Source organism: Echinops telfairi, unplaced genomic scaffold (genome assembly GCF_000313985.2).
Source record: "Echinops telfairi isolate 266 unplaced genomic scaffold, ASM31398v2 ScPeMD7_7469;HRSCAF=8507_1, whole genome shotgun sequence".
In the NCBI taxonomy this organism is placed as follows: domain Eukaryota; kingdom Metazoa; phylum Chordata; class Mammalia; order Afrosoricida; family Tenrecidae; genus Echinops; species Echinops telfairi.
In genome coordinates, this window is record NW_022111373.1 from 73109355 (window position 1) to 73127108 (window position 17754).

Consider the following 17754-nt stretch of genomic DNA (forward strand, 5'->3'; position numbering starts at 1 on the left):
GGCCGCCTGGCAGGGAGGGATAACGTTCCCTCCTAACCCCTCAAAAAAATATTACCAAACCCATGGCCAGTGAGTCAATTCTGACTTACAGCAACCCCATAACTGAAACCTCAAAACTCCCTGGCAAGGCATTGGGTCAGTTCTGACGCATAGCGACTGTCAAGGCTGTAAATCGTTATAGAAGCAGACTGCCCCATCTTCTCCTGTAGATTGGCTGGCCGACCAACCGTTCCTTTGTCAGCAAGCACTTACCCACTGTGCCAGTAGGGCTTCTTGGTAGGGAGGGATCCAGAATAATAAAGACTTCCATTTCTCCTTCCTTCCCCTGGTCTGATACTGGTGAGGCCATCGGCTAACCTCAGCCAGGAGCCAGGCCAAGCGAATCTAGATGATGCAGTCCACAGAAGGCAGCCTCTCCCGCAGTTTACAGGGGGTGCAGAGGAGCGGGCGAGGGTTGGTTGGAGGGAGAGCCTCAAGCAGATAGTAGGTTGGTGGGTCAAATGGAGACATTCCCACTCACAATCCCAGATCTTTCTGGCACTGCAGTTCGTGCTTAGTCTATGGTAACACCTTTCCTGTTGCTAATAATTCTTAGTGCTCACTTTAAAATACCTAAAATATCACATTGTAGGCATTTGATCTGTAATTGATAGGACTCAAAGTATTTGAGAGCCCTGATAAAAAGCTGGAGGTGCTTGTCTACTCTGGTAACCTGTTTAACTCCACGTTGCTTCCCTGAACTAGAGAGATTGGGGAAGTGCCGTCAGAAGCTAGGAAACACAGCCTGTTGAGGTTAAAAGCCGCTCTTGTATTTGAGGTGTCTTGTTAACCCCTCAAACACTGGGAGGACACTCCTCTCTACGGTTTCCACCTAGTCGCTTAAGGCAGGTAAAAGGTTTTACTGGTTGAAGTCTTTATCTTGCCAAACATGTTGCATTTGAATGACGTGTATAATATGAATCATTTCTACCTTCTCCAGAAATAGTTGTTGCTGAAAGTGTGGTGGTTATTAAGAAGCTGCTGCAAACGCAACCTGCGCAACATGCTGAAATCATTAAACACATGGCCAAACTCTTAGACAGTATCACTGTGAGTATTCACTGAGGTGCTTGCTGGATTGATCACAATTGTACTCAGTAAATTATAGTCTTGTTTAAATAAGTGGATATTCTAGTGTAGTGGTTAAGAGAGCTGAGCTATTAGGATTCAATGCTTGGCTCTAAAATTTTTCAGTTTTGTAGAAGGGTGTTTTAGATAGGGAAAGCGTGGATCGGAACCTTTCAATGTGGTATGGGAATTGGCGTTAACTATGTAAGCTTCATAGTTTTAGTAGAGATAGCTAGATGTGTGTGTGTATATATATATGTATATGTATCTTCATGTGTACATGTCTTCAAGTGTATATGCGCAAACATAAAAATTACTATGTGGCCATTTATTTTCCAGCTCTTTTGAGAGGGCCTAGAAGCAATTACACATCACTGAAAATGAACACACTTGGTGCCTACATCTTTTTTCTCATTCTTTTAAAGTTTACAGTTCAAAGCCCTTAGTATATCTGTAAGGTGTGTAATCGCCACTCCTGCCTTAATTCCAGGAAAATTTCATAATCCCTAACAAGTAACAAACCCTTCTCCATTAGTAGTTACTCCATTCTCCTGCTCAGTCCAGTCTGCAGCGGCTGCCAATCTGCTTTGTGTCTCTATAGATTTGCCTACTGGGGACAGATCCTATCAGTGGAATCCTACAATATGTGTTCGCTTTCTTGTGTCTCACTTCTTTCACTTAGCATCCGGTTTCTCAGACTCGGGTGTATAGTCATATGTAACCTCTTTATGCTCCACCTTGGTTTTCAAATCCCATTCTCTACTAAAGGGGCCCCTGGCTCCATAGAGAAATGGCAGGCTTTATGGCAAGAACAGTCTGGCACATTTTGTTTCCCTTCATTAGTAAGGGATAGCTCAGAGGATGATGGAGACATGTCACAGTGACCTTAAAGCCAGCTTGAAGGGCTTCCACCAGCAAACAAAGACAAGTGAATTAAAAAGAAAAAGGAATTGGTGGGTTTATACAATTCTTGAATGAATGAATGGACCATCGGACAGACAGACAAGAGGGAGAGGAAAGCTATTTGGTACAGTTCAGAAACAATAAACGTTGAAGGAAAGCTGGAATAGAAAACCACAGTGCCCCAACTATCAAAATGATCAGTGACTCAGGCAAGAAGGAACAAACTCTAAAACTAGTGGGTGGAAATTTGCTATGTGTACCGGCTCAAAGTACATCCTCAGAATATACTTGCTAAATGCGTTTAATTCATTCTTAATCTCACTTTCTTAAGTATACCCATTTGCTTACTGTCTCTTTTTCTGTGTTATTCTTTTCAAACTCCAGAGTTTTAATGATAAATGGTCTGCAGCTAGCATTTATTTTCACCTCAGTGTGAAAGAGGTCAGGTTTTAAATTTATAACATTTATTCCATCTTAAACATTTTCAACTGAACTATGTCAAGTGCTTATAAACAATCTTGGCACATGCTAAGCGTTCAATAGACATTAGACATGTAACTTTTTAAAAAAATTTAATGTTTTAAAGCTCTGATCATAATTCAAGGCTTTTACTTTGTTGGTGTTTAAGCACATGGCTTGGTTGCAAATGTGAAAACCACATCAATTTATGGTACCCCTTGAGTTTGCTCAAATTGAATAGAATGGTGTCAGTGGTGCAGTCAACTGATGGTGAAAGGGCTATCCTTGGGAGTACACTTCACTTGTAGTCACTGTTGGAGCGGAGTTCTTCCAGAATCAAAAGAATTCTGCCACAGGATTGCTCTAGCAGGATTTCACGTTTGATGAGACGGGTGGGGATTTCGTATCGTAAAAGAAACACTTGAGAGAGGCTACCATGTGATGACTGTGAGTAACGTTGAGCTAATACTTTGTGTGCACCTTGATACCTGCTGTTTCACAAGCTCTCCACTCTCAGCCTGCTCCCCCAACTTAATTCTGGCTTAAGTTTTAAAGTATATTGGACCCCAATACAGAAATTGGTTCTGATTGGCTGTTTTTATGCAATTTGCTGAGATGTCTACTGCTTTGCCTTTGACAAATTTAAATAAATAAAATTGATGTTTTCTTTGGATTTACTTTAGACTATTGCATTGTGCAGTAGACCGGTGTAGAAGCACAATGGATTTTAAATTGAACTGCTTACAGAGTGATCTGTAAAATCTTTCTAGATGTCTTTCTGCAACTGCTGAGGTTGCTCAGCATCATTATTTGTTTTTGTAGGCAAGTTAATGGGTTAAAATGGCAGCAGAAGCTGCCTTCTAGTTGAAAAGTGCACTTAACTACTTGCTCAGGGCATTTAGAATAAAGAATCAGGCTACGTCATTTACAATGCGGTTAGTCTTTGAAAATATTGAAAAGCCGAGAGGTTCTTATTGAAAGAAGTGTATGTGGGGCTCTGTATGTATATGTATGCATTTATTTGGTCTTAGGATGTGGTTCCTTTTTTTTTCCCAGTGGCTCAAAAAGACCACCAAGAGAAAAAAACATTAAGTTTTTTAAATTGTCTTTTCATTTGTCTCAAACATTTGAGTGTAGAGTCACAGAAGCATTGGTGGACATTGGGGAGACTTGTCACTTAGTTGGGAAGAAGAGAGAGAGGGTAGGCATGAAGATTTGGTTCCCTAACCTTTTGAATAAAAGAACATCACCAAAAGTTCGGTACACTCTTGGTGCTCTTTCTTGTGGCAAGGTTTTTTCCGTTTTTGCAGCATTTAACTTGGCATACATGTTGTATATGCATTATGAATCTTAGAGTTTTAATGAAGTATTGTTGTACTCACAAATATTAACCCTCTCTCAACATCTTCCTTCTTTTGTGCGTAGTTTCTGTAATTTTCAGAGAAGATTACGTTACTTGTTACCAGAAGAAAATTAAAGTATGGTGACAGATTGCTTTGTGTCAGAGAATTCGAATTCTTACCCTAGCAATATGTAATAAACTATTTAAGAAAGTAAATCTGGCATGACTGGAAGCTGAGGTTGCTCGTATATTCTTATTCAGAAGTCCTTTTCATTATGGCTCCAACCCGGACTCTCCATACTGGAAAACTTAATGTCCCACTCAATTACCGTTCTGTAGTCCAGTTGAAGATAACCGATTAGGAGTAAGGTCTTAATGCAGTGTAACCTTTGGAACATTAGAAATAACTTCTTTCTTCCCAGAAGTCAGTATATACAGTAGGATATGAGTTTTATTACACTGCATGAATAGATTTATAATAGTTCCTAGGCCTTTAATTTTTTTTTCTATTATATACTGGTTTCTGATTTCTTCTCTGATACTGATTTCTTCTCTGCTACTAAACTTATTTTAAATAGTAATTTGAAAAATAAATAGTAATTTGAAGATGATGTTATAATATTTGAAACTATGTAATTTTCTATTTTGAGGGTTTGTTTTTCTTTAAAGATCTCATTGTGGTTCGGAGGAAAGGGCAACTTACTGTTGTCTTGTTTTTATACTGTTCTGTAAATTGGGTATTTTGAAAGAATTTGAGGTTGTAGAAATTGTGATAAAATTTTAGCTGCGAACAGCCCTTATTCTCAGTGTTAAAAAAGAAATGTTAACCGGCATGCTGTGTATAACTGTGAAATGACACAGAAAGTATCAGGACTTAATTTGAGGAATTGGACAAGGATTTAATAAAAAATGTATTATCTTTTCTCATTACATTATCCTTTAGTGAAAACCATTGACTTTGTATTTATTAGAAAAAGCAAATTTTCTATGGTAGGTGAAAATGCTCACAGAAACTAATTTACATACCACCTCAAATTCTGCTTGTAACAGGGCAGGTTATAAATAAGCAAATAGTCATAACACTAATTTGCATACTCTACAGTGTTGGTGTTAATGGTATTAATGGAAGGTTTCCAATTTGTAGCTAAGCAGTGATTTTTTTTAAAGACATAAATGATATTGTACTTTATTTTAAAATCTATTTAATGCCAAAATAAAGTATTGGGGCAAATTTATTATGCCTGTATTTCTTTTGTGATGACCAAATTATAGACCAGAATTTATCATTTGATAAGAAGACCATAAAGATCCTATAATTTTGTTATTTCCAGTGGTGGGATGCAATTACCTGAAGGACCCAGATAGGTTTGTTTTTTTTGAATCTCAGTATTTACTCCTTTTGCTCTACTCTGCATGGGTTCTCAAGGCACGGTTTGTGATCACCTGTCTCGGAAATTGTGTGTGGTGCTTCTTTACATTAGACTCCTGGGCCCTGCCACAGCACATTAGACTCCTGGGCCCTGCCACAGCGGTTATGTTTTATTTTTCTGTTTGGTTGGTTGGTTTTGCTTTTAGTCATGTTCTTAAAGAGCCCAGTGCCACCATCATTAGACACGTGGTTGCTAACCAAAAGGTGGGCAGCTTGAACGCACCAGAGATCCTGGCCAGGGGCAAGAGCTGGTGATCAGCTCTTGTAAGAATGGCAGCTTAGGAAGCCCTGGAGGGCAGTTCTGCTCTCTATTCCACAGGGTCACCATGAGTCTAAAGTGACTCACTGGCACCTCAATACCACAGGACGCTTTTGCAGTTGATACCAAAAACCTACAGTTTCACTAAGAATGCGAGATGATTTTTCACAATGGTCACTGCATGAGAACCCGTGCTCTACAGCAGAAGTTGGCAAGCCTTTCCTAAAGTTGCTAGATAGTACGTGTTTTCAACTTTGTAGGCCAGGTGGTCTCTGTTGCTGCTATGTACTTCTGCCGTTACAGCTCAGAAGCAGCCAGAATATGAAACCACTTGGGCATGCCAGCCAGAATATGTGTGCCGGCCAGATTTGGCCCAAGGAGGACTGTCTTTGGCCAACTTGCCAAAGTTGTCCACTTTTGGTAGCATCTAGATTTCAGACTAGTGACTTGACTTCAAGAATCTTTTCTACGCTATCCTCTCTAAAATGGTAATATGGAGATTTCCTTTGTGTTTTTTGATAATTAAAGAAACCCAGAAGCACAGGAGCAATTCTTAGATATCCAGGTCCATTCGATGAGACGTAAAGATTTTACCATGGATCACTTGTTCTCCCCATTAATATTCAGGCGAGTATGATTTTTCTAACATACAAACCACACAAATTTCCTTCTCCTTTTAGGTTCCTGTAGCTCGAGCAAGTATCCTGTGGCTAATTGGAGAAAATTGTGAACGAGTTCCTAAAATTGCCCCAGATGTTTTAAGAAAGATGGCTAAAACCTTTACAGGTGAAGATGATCTGGTAAAACTGCAGATTTTAAATCTGGGAGCAAAATTGTATCTCACCAACTCCAAACAGGTAAGAGGCCGACCAGAATCCGTCTGAATGACACTGACCTTCTTCTGTACTCCTGGTCAAGCAGAGAAGGTCTGTTGATTAGCTTCGGTCCATTCAGCCCTTATTGGGTGGCCTTTTGTTCCAGGTCTGGTGCTAGATGGTTGGTGCAAAAACAGGACACGCTTATCTAGTGGGGAAGAAACACGGTGAGAGATGTTGTCAGACAGAGGGGAAAAATACTAATTGAAAGTTTGTAGTAGAAGGAGGAGAGAAGTCAAACTTCCTCGAAGGGTAAGACTCTTGAGTAAGGCTTCTGATTTGTCATGCAGAATTTGGAAACAGCACACATATAAGGTCCGTCATGAAAAAGGCCAGTGTTTCCTGAAAGCTTTAGAACTGCCTTAAAAATAGGTAAGACCAAGAGCTAGAACACTACTTTTGGGGAAAATGGGGTAAACAAAGAAAAAAGTTTGCTGTAGAGCTTCTTATTAATGATAAAAATGCTATTTTTAACCATCAGCTGCAGAATCTTCCTGTTTTATGTATTTACTCTAAGCCTTTGGTTAGGTTTGTTGTTGCTGTTATAGATGTTTGTTTTTATGCATTTGCACAAAGTTGATAGCTGTGGTGCAAGGAGTCCAGTAGCAGCATTTCAGTTACACTGAAAGCAGGCTGTTGCCTGATTTTAAAAAATGCTTTACACCAAGTAAAACATTTTGAGGTAGTAAGGAAGTTTATCATTTCATTTGGACACACAAATAAATACATTGTGGTAAATCTTGTACATAAACTTAGCTGACAGATATTCTCTAGAACTGAAAGATTCACCAAGGTATCTAAACCATGGAGTATTCAGTTCTACAAATAAAGAACGAGACTTTGGCAAAACAGACCCTAAATTGTGTCTGTTGCTGCTCACGGTCAGTTTTAAAAATAGATAAAGCATGCAAGTGTAAAAAAGTTTTCTTAACATGTAGGTCAAAGCAATTTTAGCCTATGTCTCATGCCCAATGGGCTATGTCATACAACTTAAAAAATGTTAAGCTGATAGTAGTTGGGTTATTTTCAGACGTGAATTTTTTTTAATTTTATGCACAAATAGTTGGCATTGTTTCTTCTATTGGGTAGCTGTCCTGGAGAATCCATTCAAAGATCACTTAGTCCAGCTTCCTTTGCATACTGACGAAACACTGACGGCACACATTGAGGCCCTATTTCCGGATCAGACCGTGCCGTTTGAGCACGTGTGACAAGAACGGGAGCCCTGGCCAAGCTTTCGCCGGTGGCTCCAGTAGAGCTGCTGGTGACCCATCTTGTTTCCAGGCTCTCTCTAAGCCAAAAGGCGACAGTACTTCTTTAATACTGACTTTTGTTTATAAATCCTCATAAAATCCTTTTCTTGGGAAATAAGAAATCCCACCCCCTGCCATGAAATAGATTCCAACTCCGAGCAACCCTGCAGGATAGTTTCACTGACTTACCCATGGTCATTTAAAGCCAATGAGCTAACTCTACGGCATCAAAACAATCAGTTTGTTTTGACCAATTGGTGGTGAGATGCAGTTGTGTATCTAAGAGCTTCCTCAAGTGTATAGCAGACCAGTCCAGAAGCTGGGTTCCAAAGCTCTCAGTTTAATACAGCTGAAGGAAACTGCCTGTGTGCCGATGGTTATGTTCCAACTCACTGGATAAAGATAGACGAATACATCCTGTACTTTCTGAACAAGGGTACTACATTTCATTATTGGTTAGTCATAGCTGAAACAAAGAAGGCCCAAGAGAGGACCTTCATGTAGTTCTATAAAACACAACTTTCGAGGAAGTCTGTGGACACAAGTTCCGTCTTGATTAGCATACTGGTTTCTAGTTACTTCTTTTATAGTAACCTGTAAGGTAGGCACACTGAGAGTAGCCACAGCAGACGCAAAGTCAAGTTGCTGCTGCTCTTCTCGTGTGCAGTTGAGTGGATTCCGATTTTGCTGACAGATTAGAACCAGAGGATTTCCTGGGCCATACTCCTATAGAGCCACTAGAGCAGTGGTTCCCAACCTGTGGGTCGCGACCCCTTTGGGGGGCGAACGACCCTTTCACAGGGGTCGCCCAATTCATAACAGTAGCAAAATTACAGTCATTAAGTAGCAATGAAAATAATTTTATGGTTGGTATGAAAGGGTCTCGGCATTAGGAAGGTTGAGAACCACTGCACTAGTGGGTTGGAACCACCAATTATTTGGCTAGCTACTGTGCGTGTATGAAGACATCATAACAGTCATGATATTCTAGGTACTATGTCGACTTTCACGACACCATGACATTTTAATGACAGCGAGCTCAGCGCTCTTGTACACGGGGATTGTATGAGCTGGAACTGACAGCAACCAAAATCATTCACACTGCACAAAATTGCACAGTAAAAGACACAAGGGTTCTTGGAGAGATACTCTTAGAGACACATACAAAACCTTCCTTAGTGACAAAGGACAAAATCCCCAAACCGCTACCACCCAGCCAATCCCTGTGCATAGCAACCCTACCTGGGCTTTCTGAGGCTGTTGGTCTTGACGGGAACAGCTACCTTCCTCTTCTTTCCGCAGAGCAGCTGGTGGTTTGAACTGCTAACGTTGTGGTTAGCAACCCGACATTTACCTGACAGTACCACCAGGACTCCATTAAAAAATTCAAAATGTAGGAATGATGAAAAAACAGTTACTGAATTTTACACAATGTTAAATAGTTAAATAAGCAAATAGCACAGTGAATACTTTTTATCTTGAAAATTACTTATGATTTGCTTCTTTTATGGACCTTGGCAAGGATGCAACTTGTTTCAAATTAAGTGGTAATCCTACATTGGATGAAATGTTGCAGCAACAATCTTGCATGGGCGGCACGGTCCATAACACAACGGTGATCCGAGGTAGATGCTCGAGGTGTGCACAGGGGTGCATTTCTATCTAGCCTACTAAGCAAGGACAGTGTTCTGTGCTCACCTGGTATTTCTCACAGATGAAATCCTGCCCAAGCAAACACAACATCCACATTGCACTAAACTCTTCCCTTATATACCTGTTGAGCTGCAAGAAATGCATGTTTTCCAAACAAATGTTAGTTAGACTGCCTGCAACTTACCTCACAAAGTTGTGAGGAGAATTAAGGGGGGCAACCCATGTACAATTCTGAGATGTCCTGACACATAGCGATCACTTGTCCACATTAGTTATCCTGCTTCTTTGGTACCCCAAGTTTACACTGTTAACCAACTGCTGGATTTTTCTTATGGAAAAATATTTATAGTGAAGTAATGAGTCCAGTTATTGAGAAAAAAAGTGTTGACATTTGCTTGTAGTAATTTGTGAAGAAAAAAATAGTTGGATTTAGAAATCAAGAGTAGAGAACAACTCTGTTAGACTTCTCCCTCACGCGTGGTTTGTGGGGGTGGGGGGTGGGGGTGAGAACCTTGGTGGTGGTGGTGGTGAGATGGGTTAGGACTTGAACTGCTAACCACAAAGTTAGCCGTTCAAACACCAACCACACTGAGGGAGAAAGATGAGGCTTTCTACTCCTGTAAAAATTTACAGCCTCTGAAACCCACAGGGCAGTTCTGCTGCTGTATTCTCTAGGGTCATTAAGAGTGAAATTGACTCATCTCAGTGCCTTTTCCTGGGTTTATTTTTGTTTTGTTTTTTTAATTGGGGAAGGGGGCGGTGAATCCAACGATTTTAAAACCAGTTGAAGTTGCTAAAACTCTAGTGTTGTTAGAGATGTAGCATAAAGATTTAGCGTGACTTAACCGACATAGTCTATTAATTCATTGGCATTGAGTTTGAGAGTTCTTAGAGCATTGAAAAGCAAAGTGTAACTTTGAGAACAACCGTGAGTCTGTACCAAGCCATGGTATTTTCCGTTGCCTCATATGCATGTGAAAGTTGGACATCGAATAAAGAAGACCAAAGAAGAATCAGTGCATTTGAATGATGGAGCTGGTGAAGAATGTTGAAAGTGCCATGGACTGCCAACAGAACCCACAGATCTGTCGTGGAAGAAGCACAAGCAGAGCGCTCCTCAGAGGCAAGGACGGCAAGACTTGGTCTCACGCACTGTGGACGTGTTATCAGGAGAGACCAGTCCCTGGAGAAGGCCATCATGCTTGGTCAATAGTGGGGCAGGGAAAAAGAAGAAGGCCTTCAACAAGATGGGATGACACACTGGCTGCAACAATGGGTTCAAACATAAGAAGGATTGTAAGACTGGTACAGGGACTAGGCAGTATTTCATTGTATTTTACATCGGGTTTGCTAGGAGTCAGAACTGACTGGATGGCACCTAATAACAGAGTGATTAATTTTCATCGTTATACAAAAAAGCAAACACATTTAAATCTAAAATACTTCTTTTTCAGTCCCTTTCTATATGTAACTGAACTAGATCCTCCCACTCGGCATACACGATGAGTACTGAGAACACGTGCCTCAGACCAGGCAGCCACGGACAGCTTGAAGCGGCGTCACGTTGTGCTGTAGTCTGTAGTCCACAGGCCGCCAGTGGCAATGGGTAATCAGAGGCAGATAGGAGAAATCTGGGCCGGAAAGACTGGGCAGCCCTGTGGTAGATCACGGTAGCAAAGTGATCCAACACTCTTGCTGCATCTTTTTGTCATTTGTTTATAATGTAAATCTAAACTTTATTATTTGCAAGTTATTTTTACAACACTATAAATTCAGCAACAATAATAAACATTTTAAAAGCAAGGGTATATGTAGTGAAGAATTAGGTACAGGATTTCTATTTCAGTTTTTAACCTTCACAAAATGTTTAGCAACATATTGCCATTCCGCCCGAGACCTAAAATGATAAATACTGGCCCCAAATCAGGAGAAACAACAAATCTACTCAAAAAGAATCATCAACTATTTTAAATGGGGGTTATTTTAAGAAGCTTGTGCTCCAAGATGATTACACGTGCGTTCCAGACAGTGTTTGTATAACCTTGAAACCTGACCTCGTTCAGATCAATTAACTGTACTCTTTAGTTAATTTCCTTCATTTTTTATTCCAAGTTTTCTTTTGAACCTATGAAAAATGAAGAAATAGCTGTTAATAGTGTTGTCTCCATTAGCAGAAAAAGGAGTTAAATGATGTTGATTTTCACCTAGAAGATCAGTTAATTCCAATAATAAACTTTTTCACTCAGAGCTTTTATACATCTAGTCTCTCAAAGCTGTAAATGGAATAAAAGAAAAAGCTTTTGGGAGCTCACTCTGTCCCCAAAGCTGTAAATGCACCTGTAAATTAGAAAGCTCAACATTGAAGATAAAATTGCTTGGTTTTGCTGAAAGGACATTGTCATGGTCAAAATCAGTGTTCTTATTAAATTAAGAAAACGATGGAGCCGAAGTGTTTTGGGAATTGGTTGCAGTGCATGCAGACAAGCTTGGCTTGTCCTACCAGTTGTAGCAAAAGTGGTGGCCTCCATGGGTGTGCACGGGCAACTGGACAGCAACCTGGTTACAGATGAAGTCCAAGAAAAGCATGTCAGTGTGATTGTATGCCCTCGCTTTGCTGCATGCTAGCATGTGTATTTTAGAAATGTGCTTTTGTGAATTAAGTGTCCTACATTGACTTCTTTGGGGGTTGTGGGCGAGTAGGGAGACAAGCATGTATCATAATTATTAGATTTCTATTTCAAAACCATCTGGAAATGTTTATAGCGGTCACCAAACATTTAGCTTTGAAATTTCCTGTAACAGTGATTTATGAAAGCATATCATGCAAACAAGATGATGTTGGAATGAATCCCCCAGTTCAGCCTCAAGGGCTGACCAAGTTCAACAGTGAGAGCCCAGGATTTCAGATTGTGAAGACTCCTGATAGCGCTCCTCCAGTTTTTAATGGGTTGAGTTTATATTTCGTATTCGTATTAGAATGAAGTAAAATTGAGGCCATCGTTGATGTTACAGCATCTAAATTTGATGTTCTGTTCAAAAGCAGCATAAAGAGAGACGACTGGTTGACAAGTTTTGCCTTGTGGGGAAGAGGCTCCTCCGAGTTGTGGGGAGAACCTGGGAGAGCCGCAGCCCTGCTCCAGGGCCTTGCTTTTCTGGGTCTGACCTCTGACGGGTCGCAGCCTTAGCACTTTGCCTGCTTGTTTCAGTAGCAAATAATTGAGAATTCCATCTCTGAGAGCCTTATACAGGCTCCGCCTTTTGTAGGCTTTTACTGTATTGACAAAGTTCCACATAAAAAATAGAAATGAGAAGATCCTTTGTTTAACCGAGTTGGGGTTTTTTGCCCCCTGACTTTTCCAGGTTACTCTCAATACTATACAGAACGTGATTTCTCTAACTTGGTCTATAGAAAAGGAGAAGTTGAAAATATCAACAATTTCACAACTGTTAATAACAGAATTTAATTTTAAGAAAGACCGCAGTCAGTTTTAGATTTTCAAGAGCTTAAACAAAATAATGTCATGTTAAATACAGACTGCAAAACAATATTAGTACCTTGGTATTAGGAATAGATACAGCTAAGCAATTGGATTGAAGTATATAAATGTGCAAAGATTAATTCTTCTGCTTATATATTTAATGCCTCTAAGGCACACAAATTTTTTTTAATCTCTTAATTTTGGAGGTTTTTTCCAAATTAATATGGTTTTAAAAGTCCACCATTATTATAAAACAAATTTGGTATGTTTTTTAAGTGCACCTTAAATACCCTGCCTCGCTGTCGTTGGTGTCTGTTGGTGCACTTTCCTAAGTATTAATTTTCAGCACATGAAACATGAACCCACTGTTTGGCACTTTTAGGCTCAGAGAAGTCATTGCAGTGAGGCAGCTTAATTGCCCTCTCTGGTTTGTTTCCGTTGTGGGTTCCAAGATACAACCCTCAAACAGACTTTAGCATTAGCCAAGTGGTCAGTTCTCACCTGTCATTTGAAAACAGTAATTTCAGTGTGGTTCCCAAGTTTCCGCAGGAAACTAATGACATGGGTGTGTCACCCTTTTGTTTAACCTGGTCTCTGGCTTTGTTCTTCACTTAGCGACTGTTTTGCTAATGGCCCTTTTAAAATGAATCAGACTTTTTCTTCTCTGTCCTTGAATCAACTTCGTCTGTTAATTAGCAAGTAAACAATTGTTGGTAACCGAGTTCAGCACAGCTCTTTTAACATTTTTGCTTGTATTTTATGCAATTCTGCTTCAATAAAACTAGGTTAATGCTTGTTTTGTTAAATACCTTGCTGCTGGAAGAAGGTGGCTTTCTATCTAGATTAATTATCATCACCAATTATTACCGCGCGAGCGTTTACCTCACCGTTCCTGTTCCTGGACTCAGGGCTCTAAAAGCGTCTCTGACGCCGCCTAACTGGAATTCATTTTCATCCTTTTCCTAATTTTGAAAGAATGTTCTAATGCCGGTGATGGACTGTTTCTTCGTTGGTTTGTCCCAGGTCTTTTGAATCTTGTTTCACGTCAAATTCCAAGTGTGTGCGTAGATATCTCAGTTAAAACCCTGTGGTTCGGTAGCATGACTTAGAGTTTAACACGCCAACCTGCTATGTTGTTAACATTTCAATTTGGGCTTAATTATCACTAAAATTATCTCAATGTATGTTAATGTAGTCCCTTCAAAAATTGAATTAGGAAATCTTATTATGGTGTAAAAGCTGTTATAATAAGTTGCTCCCTTACATAAATAAATAAATGACCAATATTACTGGAGGCTCTAAGCAGCCTGGGAGAAAAAAAAAGGGAGAAGTCTTTTATCCTAGTTTTTAGAGGGCATCAGCAGCTTGCTTTTATAAAAAAGTAACAGCTAAATGCACTGCAAATAATTTGCAGTAATCCAGTTCAGTGATTCATGTGTCTGCTTTAATGGGTCATAATTCAGGGTAAAGTAACTGAGTGCAGTCAGAGTGCAGACACTGCTTGTGCCGGGGCAGTATCTCTTCATAAAGCACACCGCGGGAGAAGCCGTTTACCAGCCCCTAATACTCTCTGATGTTTTGATGTCCTGCATATTTTTCCGATTAAGTTTTGAGTGCCATGTTTTTAGTTGTATTTCCACATTCATTATTCTCACGTAGACCCTTCAGCGGGTTTGCCATATATGATTATTTTTTTAATGATGCCTTTCTTTCCACTTCAGCAGTTTAATAATCTAGCACATGGCTGCTTCTCAGTCCTCAGCATTCACCTCCCCAGTACAGAAGAGGACATGTGCCTTGGCTTCAGAATTCCATTTGCAGCCTTCGCAATGCATATTCCCCACGGAACAACATTTGTTTGACATAACCATTCATTTTTATTACCTCTTTAAATATGTTTATCCAGAGTTATCAATAATCATAAATAACTGTATTCTCATCTTGTTCTGGTATGTTGTGTTTTTTTTCCTTCTCCCCCCCCCCCCCCCCCAACAGACAAAATTGCTTACCCAGTACATATTAAATCTCGGCAAGTATGATCAAAACTACGACATCAGAGACCGTACAAGATTTATTAGGCAGCTGATTGTTCCGAACGAGAAGAGTGGCGCTCTAAGTAAATATGCCAAAAAAATATTCCTCGCACAAAAACCGGCTCCACTGCTTGAGTCTCCTTTCAAAGGTAGTATTGTCAGACCGCCTGGCAGCAGAATCTTTTAGCTGGGGGGGAAATGGTGGCAGTTTGTCCCGTTCCTAATGTGTTTTATTTTTTTTTTTCTAATGTGTTTTAAAATGTATCTCTTAGAAAAGACAAACCGTTAGCATTATCCGTTTATGCGAACCAGTGCTTCCTACCCGTTTGTCTGTAGCAGAGCAAGTTTCATATTCGTTTCAGCTTATGTTTTTCTAGACATTATTTACCTAAATAATTTCAAGCCTTATGATTTAATTTGCATTCTGACTAAGGGTTGAACTGAACTGAACACTAGGTAAAAGCCACGTTCCTCTTGTAGTCAGTCAGTCAGCTTCATTCCTATTTTACATTAGACGCCTTTACGTTTCCAAGAGAGATCATTCAGTTTTATAGTGAGTTGTGATACATTGCATACTTTATGTAATGAACTTAACTCTTTCTAGGAGGAGTTATTCAGAAACAAGCTCTTTTATGTTTACTTTGGGTTTCCAAAGGGAAAATTCGCTTTTTTTAAATAATTTTTTAAAAAGAAGCAATTAAATATCTTACCAGTTTAACAAGTGGCCATTTCAGTTGGAATAAGATGATTCCATACCTGAGTTTTCATATTGCTTCTTACTTAATTGTTATCATGACATGATTTTAAAGCGGTTCTGCTTTGTGGAAGTACTATTAACATTCTGGATGTGTTTGTGCCAAGACATGCATATGGATTGTTGCACGGTGCTGTCATTCTTAATATTCACAGTAAAGTAATTTTCAGAGAAGCTACATTTCAGAGCAACACCTCTAAACACACTGACTGATTAGCTTTTTTATTGACCATTATGGGGGAGATTATTGTCATCTATGGACCAAAATCAGTTTTTTGACCTATGAAGAGCTTCCTAGTTTATATTTATTCCTTGACATTTGAAGTAATACGCCAATTACCTTGGGCTCTGATTGGGATTGTTCTGTGTTATATACAGCTCATATTGTTTACTTGACATTTCCCTCCATTTTTAATAGATAGGGATCATTTCCAGCTTGGCACCCTATCTCACACTCTCAACACTAAAGCTACCGGCTACCTGGAATTATCTAATTGGCCAGAGGTGGCGCCCGACCCATCAGTTCGAAATGTAGAAGTGATAGAGTTGGTAAGTTGACCTTGCTGAAATTAATTTTGCTCATGCCGTGAGAGACTCTAAGATAGCTGGTTTGGGGAGATTTTTTCTCACAAAAGCGTTTTGGGAAATGGAAATGTTGCAAATGGAAAATTGTTCTGGTATGTCTAACTGTGATGCGGTTAGCTCCATCTCGCGTCTCTGAGAACTAAATTGTTGTGTTCCTGTGTCGCCGTACATGTACTGTTCGTTTTCTTCAAGGGAACAGAGAATTGAATTCTCTGCATCAGTGCCATCCACATTTGTGGCATTGAATTTGAAGCTGTGGTTCAATTTCTGAGGTATTTAGTTTCATTGGATTGAGCTTTTCTACTTTTATTTAGAGACAGATAAGCTTCCTGTCAATATTCTTTCAAAATAATTTTTACTATTCTCTTCCAGAAAACCTCTAGGACAAGTGTACTGTATGTGAAGCCCAGCACAAATAGCAAGCTCTTTGTCCCAAAAATGTTCCTAGATAAGGTCGTGATGCAAATAAACAATGTGTTGCCTTTATGTTTAGAACATGGCTTTCATATAAATTCTCTTCTAGGTGTTTAAAACGGGCTGGCCATTAGGATAGCCTTCTGTCCTAATATTATCTCTTATATGAACAAATAAAACGAGGAGAGGGACATTCTGGTTACTGTTAGAGATTGATTATATGAGATATATTCAGTGTTTTTTTTAAAATTAAAATTAATTAAGAAAAGAGCAATTTGATATTATACCCTAGATCCTTTCCTGGTAATATATTTTGCACTATGATTCAGGTACCTGAGTTTCTTTACCAGTCCCTGTGGGAAAGGCAGTTTACCTCCTTGCATCTTAACTTTTCCATATGCCATTGGAAGGAAGTCTTTATTGCTTTAAATAGAAGAATTTCTATTAGGTGGTCTACTATGTTAATGTTTTATAAAGATCTCGTTTAAACCTCAAAATGATCAGAAATAATGGTTATTGTCATTCTCATTTTGAAAATGAGAAACCTGAGGCTGCAAGAACTTAAGTTAGTTGCCCAAGTTCACATAGCTAGTAAGTGATAGACCAGAGACCCAAGCCTGAACCTGAGCCCAGACCTTGAATGATATGCTGTACCATGAAAAGAGGAAGCTTCCACTTCTTGACAAGTCTGTCCTGTCCTTAATACGACACCCTCGCTTTCATCTTGTGACAAATTATCGAAAGTGACCCAGAAAGGTGTAGGAGTTTTGTGCCACTAATCGGTAAGCTTGTATTTAATTGAAGCAATATACTGTTAGAAAGACTAGCTCACAATTAGCAGTTCTTTCAACCTACTCAGCGTTACCGTACTCACTGTGGTGACTAGCATTGGACAGACTTGGACATTGTCAGTCAGTTAGTAAAAGCAGTTGTATACGGGTTCTTCCTCGATTTTCAAAGAGATGGATAGATGTGTGCAACTGAAAGTTTTCAGTCAGTGTGCCAGAATGACAAGAGCATTGCTCTTTCTTGCAATTTTTTCTACTTGCACAGTCTTTCCTTGAATTTGTTTTTGTGGCTTTTTGCTGTTTGCATTATTCTGCCCCTTTTTTTGTTGTTCCATACATAGTGTTTTGAACCAAGTAGAACCATCATTTTAATCCTCCCCGACCTGACTTCCTCCCCTTCCCTCTCCACCAGCCCATCTCT

General features: G+C 39.6%; 1 protein-coding gene across 1 annotated transcript in view; it reads left to right on the forward strand.

The window, feature by feature from the left end:
• The window catches only part of AP3B1 (adaptor related protein complex 3 subunit beta 1), a 283869-nt gene that overhangs the window by 154845 nt on the left and 111270 nt on the right, over positions 1-17754 (forward strand). Inside the window, exons 14-17 of the mRNA XM_045285085.1 lie at positions 980-1089; positions 6180-6356; positions 14755-14941; positions 15965-16095. Of these exons, the coding sequence (XP_045141020.1) occupies positions 980-1089; positions 6180-6356; positions 14755-14941; positions 15965-16095 (605 nt within the window). The remainder of the gene's footprint in view (positions 1-979; positions 1090-6179; positions 6357-14754; positions 14942-15964; positions 16096-17754) is intronic.